General features: G+C 26.9%; 1 protein-coding gene across 2 annotated transcripts in view; it reads right to left on the bottom strand.

Annotated features, from left to right (window-relative positions):
• Positions 1-3314: 3314 nt before the first annotated feature.
• LOC101240069 (cytoplasmic tRNA 2-thiolation protein 2) overlaps positions 3315-6000 on the bottom strand; it is a 41062-nt gene continuing 38376 nt past the window's right edge. For both annotated transcript variants that reach the window (XM_065803752.1, XM_065803753.1), the window contains exons 18-20: positions 4520-4545; positions 3506-3567; positions 3315-3422 (exon numbers count right to left, since the gene is read on the bottom strand). In XM_065803752.1, coding sequence (XP_065659824.1) covers positions 3383-3422; positions 3506-3567; positions 4520-4545 — 128 coding nt within the window. In that variant the 3' untranslated portion in view covers positions 3315-3382. The remainder of the gene's footprint in view (positions 3423-3505; positions 3568-4519; positions 4546-6000) is intronic.

Here is a 6000-nt window from a genome sequence, read left to right as displayed (position 1 = left end):
TTTGGACTAATTTTTGTATACTTGGCATACTTTTGAAAAAATTGAATTTTAGTATGATGGTTAAGTCTGTTCTATACCGTAAATTAAAAAAAATAAACAAACTACATTTGCTTTCAGTGTTATGTAAGAGGTGAATAAATGACAAAACTTTATATTTATGTTTACCATTACTAATGAAGTTGTTTATGGATTTTAGTTCTTTTAATTATTTAAATATAGCTAATATAAAAAGTAATGAGAAATAAAAAAAATCATTTAAGAAAAGTGAAGAGGACATTTGCTGGGAACAAGTTCCAAAAAGCAAGTAAAACCGAAATTGTAACAACTTTTCTAAAAAAATCATGTAGTGCTAAAAAGCTTAGCAAATTTAAATTGAATGAAAACAGTGTTCAGATGATTTTAATTTAATTATGTATTTTCCTATTCTCAAAGAAATATTAATGCAAGTTGGTAGCTGCCCAGATTGTCAAAATGGATTAACCATACAAAATGATGATTCAAAGAGAATGGGATTTTCAAACAGTTTGAAAATCAAATGCACATCATTTTCATATGAATGGTGCACTTTTACAAGTAATACTGCGGACAAAAGCACACAAAGTAAAGGCAGGAGTGCATTTGATTTTAACTTAAGAATGATTATTGCTTTTCGTGAGATTGGTCAAGGGCATGAACCTATGAGTCGTTTCGCTTATATTACAAATATAAGTTGCATGAATGTAAATGCTTTTCAACATAATCATAAATTGATTCAAGCTGCTTATGATTCTGCTGCTAAAGATTGTATGAAGTTTGCTGCAAATGAAATTAAAGCAAATGCTGTTGAAAAATCCACTACCAGTGTTCCATTAATCAAGGTTTCTCTTGATGGTACTTGGCAGAAACGAGGATATTCTTCTCATAATGGTGTAGTTACTGCTATAAGTAGCGGTTCATGTGTTGATGCAGATGTATTCAGCAAGTATTGCAGAGGGTGTCAAATTTGGTTCAATAGAAAACAACATTCTAAAAATGAAAACTGGAAAACAAATCACAATTGTTCTTTAAACCACACAAACTTGTCAGGGGCAATGGAAAGGATTGGTGCACTTAATATCTTTCAACGCTCATTGGAATTGTATGGACTCATATATAAGTACTATCTTGGAGATGGGGACTCCTCTTCTTTTAATTATGTAGCAGCAAGTGATCCTTACGCTGAGTATGATATCAAACCAGAAAAGTTAGAGTGCATTGGACACATTCAGAAAAGAATTGGAACCCGTCTCCGTAATCGTCGTAAAGAGAAACACGGAGGGCTAAAGTTAACTGGAAAAAATAATCTGACAGAAAGGGCAGTGAATATCATCCAGAACTATTTTGGAATGGCTATTCACCAAACTGCTAAAAATTGCAAATTAAATGGTACACAAAAGATATACAAAATGAAAAAGAACATTAGAGCAGTACTTTTTCACTGTACCAATTTCAACAGTCAATCACAACGCCATGTTTTATGTCCTGTAGGACCTGAAAGTTGGTGTAAGTGGAAAAAATCAGAAGATGACCAGGGAAATGACAATTATAAACCAAAAGTTAATCTACCTATATGGGTTCATGATATTATATTGAGTGATTTCAATGATTTAAGTGATGACCAATTATTGAAAAAGTGTGTTCATGGAGAATCACAAAATTGCAATGAAGGCATCAATAATGTAATTTGGTCTAGGTGTCCCAAAAATGTGTTTGTGAAGAAAGCTACCCTTGAAATTGGAGTGAATTCAGCTATATTGAGTTTTAATGAAAAAATATCTGGTCTTAAACGCGTTTTTGAGTTTCTAAACATACCACACAGTGGTAAGATTGTAACCGATTCATTGAAAAAGGACAAGCGTCGTGTTAGTAATATGGAGAGAAAAGAAAAAACTTTTATTAAAAAAAGAAGAATTCAATTAAGGGGATTATCTAAAGGCTGGTTTGATAAAGAACAAGAACTTGAAGCTAAAAAATCGTATGCTTCTGGAAGTTTTTAGACTGTTTTTTATCTCTATATTTTTAGAATGCTGTTTTCTCAATATGTCATTTTTTGCTATTTACCTTTAAGTGGAACAAGATATTTCCAGATCGGTTTAAGATATGGAGCTGAAATTTTTAGCACTTGCAGTTATAGCTTAGATCTGGAGACTGAACTAAAATCAAGACATAAGGTGCTCTATTTACAGTGTTATTACTCATTGTTCATGATTTTTTCATGTAGACCCCCTGAAAAGTGGTATAAGTTATAGCAAATTTTTATAATTGGCCTTTCTACTTGTGCAATGAACTTCATTTTAGTTCAGGAACTAGATAATATAAGCAAGATTATTTGTGCAAAATTTCGAAAGAAAAAGATAATTTATCTTTGAGTTTTCTTGTTTCATCCATGTGTACAGTTTAATGCCTTTTTCGGCTAAAGTTTGATGTTTTTTATAAAAAATTTCAGAAATTCAAATTTTTTTTCATAACTAGTAACTAAATTTCGCTATTGGAACTATTTTATTTAATATTCTAAAAAAAAAATTCAATTTGACAAAAAAAATTTATTTCCTGGTAAACCACCTTTTTGATTCCAAATAAATTTTTTTTAAGCATCTGAGAGAAAAATAGCAACAATATTTTTTTTTACTTTTTTGGTCCAAAATCGAAAAAGTGTCCGTGCATGTTACTGAACCGGGGTCCAACAACCATTTAAAGCGCATTTTTTTACCATTCTAAATACCTTTTATCCTCCTAAATATCTTTTATCCATTAGATGTTTTGCCATGTGATGAGTAGTTTTTGATATTTTAGTTGCCCAACTTGCCCCTATGCTCAACTAGCCACGCTCTACTCTACCTATTAAAAATAGTTTTCGAAACAATATAAAAATCACACAAAACTTCAGGAGTACCTATAAAAAATAGTTTTCGAAACAATATTAAAAACATTTTTTTTATGCGCTTAGATACGGACCGCATAAAAAAATTCTTCGCATTGCTACACAAAAATTCAATTCAACTTTTATATAAAAAATATTTAAAAGTTAACGTTGTAACGCAATTTGTGGTTGCATGTTGATAACATACATATTACACATTTTATTCGCTGAGATTGAAATTATTGCGCGTTCAGAAATTAAATTATGAGATCGCGCAAAAGAAATCGCATAAAACAAAACGCACAGATAAAGTATCGCATAAAAAAGGACCGCATAAAAAGAGGTTTGAGTGTACATATAAACATATACTCAGTTGTTTAATGTCGCAATATCTAGCCAGGTGGAAAAAAAATCTTCATCAAAAAACAATCTAGCGTTAAATACATTATGTTCTTCAAAAATATTTATTTTTACATTGTTTTTTAAGTAATTAGCAAACATGATTTAAAGCAGAAAATCTTTGATTTCGTTTTTCATTCTTGCTCTAGAAAAAATATTTGATTTTAATCGATGGCATACTTGCTTCTACTGAAAAAAAAAACAACTGAAAGCAACATTTAATATTACCTATTTTTCATTTGCTGGATAGTTTTCAAAATAAATTGAGGTAAAAGTTCGTATTTCTCACCCTATATAGAAAAAGCTTTGCAAAATTAAAATATTTATTTGAATATTTATTATGTTAACAATCTAATTTTTTATGTATTTAGCTGATACTGATTTTAGTCTAGATCAGAAATAATTACTGTATTTCATTAAAAAAAAATGTTTATTTAAATTCCACGTGTTCAAAAAAACAAATGTGATGTTTAAAAAAACAAATGTGATGTACGGAGTAATGACAAAAACAAATGTGATGTACGGAGTAATGACTTTATGATTAGAAAACTAATTTTAAGTAAAGGAGTAAATTTCAAAATAAAAAAACAGAGACAACGAAACCAGAAAGAAATTAAAAAATTTTGGTTAAAAGTTTAAAAAATATGCCTAAAATATTCGAATTTAGTTATATATACCTAAAACATTTGATATTGTTATGTAGATCTCCAACTGAGGTCTCCATGGTAACAATACAGTTAACAATTAGGCCAAAATAACTTATTAGTAAGTTATAACTTGTCTAATATTACTTTATAATTATATAGTTGCCTAATATTACTTTTAAAAAATACTGTGTACTAATTTGTATGTGAATTAGTAAATACTAATTTATATGTAATACTAATATGTACAGTGTATTAATTTGTATGTGAATTAGTAAATACTAATTTATATGTAACACTAATATGAATTAAAATCAAAATTATTATTATTAAAAGTTTATATAATTACATTTCTTGAAAAGCATTTTTTTTAACAAGATAATTTATTATTATTATTTTTATATATTATTACCATTTATTGTGCTGTTTTTAAATTATTATTATTACAAGTTATTAATATCATTAATTCCTATTAATACTTACTATTGTCATCATTATTATAATTTTTTATTATTATAATATAAATGTAAATAGATAAAAACTATAAATGTTTCGACAAAACAAACAAGAAATAAAACAAACAAAAAAAAGTACAAACCATTTCTTTCAAAGTAATATTGCATCCTAAAACAAAATAAAATTAACAGTTTTGATTTCAAAAAAATTGTTAATGAATTTGATGTTTTAAAAAATTTTAAAATACAACCTTGCGTTTTTTGCTAGCCTTAATAGAAATGGCCCTGACCCAACAAATCAAGTTTAAGAACTTATAGATATAGCCTTATAGATTCTTATATATAATTCAAAATTCTGCTATAATAACTCGTAACTTAGTATGAAACTTTTCTCCAAGTAATTTACTCAACTAAAGTCAAAAATGGGTTGTATAATGTGAAAACTGTATAATAACGTAAGTTAACTCAACTTATTTCAAAAATGGGTTGTATAATGTGAAAACTGTAAATGAGAAAGAAATGTGTAAACTGTAAGCTTACTAATGAAATCTCAAAATAAAAAACATAAAAAAATTGTAGTAAAAAGAAATTTAGAGCAAAAGAAACTTTGAATAAACGCAACACCTACAAAAATGAACACAAAATCTTTCAAATGTCGAAAGTATTGCAAAACCAAAAAAATATCTTAAAATTAAATCCGTCATCTAATAAAAATAATAAAAATTACAAAGTTATAAGCAAACATTTAAATCTATTCCTCAAAATCAACAATCTTACAGAAAATAAACTGTCGAATTTAGAAGAATCTTTAATTTGCACATAACTAATTTTTAGGTTTACATTTTAGTAGGAAGTTTTAGGTTTACGTTTTAGTAGGAAGTTTTAAGGTTTACGTTTTAGTAGAAAGTTTTAGGTTTATCTTTTAGTAGGAAGTTTAAAGGTTTATGTTTCAGTGGAAAGTTTTAGGTTTACGTTTTAGTAAAAAGTTTTAAAGTTTACGTTTTAGTAGGAAGTTTTTTGTTTTATAATTTAAAGTTTAAGAGTTTTAGTTTTATGTTTAATAACACAACCTGATGCTTCACCTTACTAAGATAAATAGACAAAACCTGATGCTTCACCTTGCTAATATAGATAGGTAAATGTATTACAAAAAATTTTACTTTGTTTTCTTTTTCTTTTTTAAGAAATACAAAAAAATTTTGTAATTAAACTTAAATTTAATACACTTTTTAAACTAAATAAAATTTGTGACTTTTTTAAACTAAGAAATATGTTGTCAATTAAAATAAAACTTTGTCTTTAGAAAATGTAACGAAATATAAAAATGCATTTTTTATATTTGCATATTGCATTAAAATATCTAATACATAGTTGTATCAAAGTTTAGCCACATTTAAACAACAAAAATGATTATCATAGAGACCATATAAATGCTGTTACAAGTTTGTGAAACTAAAAATTAAAATTGTAATTTTTTTGTTTGTTTGTTTTTTTTCAAATTTTTTTTTTTTTTAAGAAATAAAAACAAAAAAATATTTATTTTTGGGAGACTAAATAAGTGCGTATTTCAAAATTCAAATTGGTATAAGTGCAAAGCAGTTGCAAAAACTGGCATAAGCAAGAG

This window comes from Hydra vulgaris, chromosome 08 (assembly GCF_038396675.1).
Source record: "Hydra vulgaris chromosome 08, alternate assembly HydraT2T_AEP".
Classification (NCBI taxonomy): domain Eukaryota; kingdom Metazoa; phylum Cnidaria; class Hydrozoa; order Anthoathecata; family Hydridae; genus Hydra; species Hydra vulgaris.
This window is presented reverse-complemented; position numbering and strand designations above follow the sequence as displayed.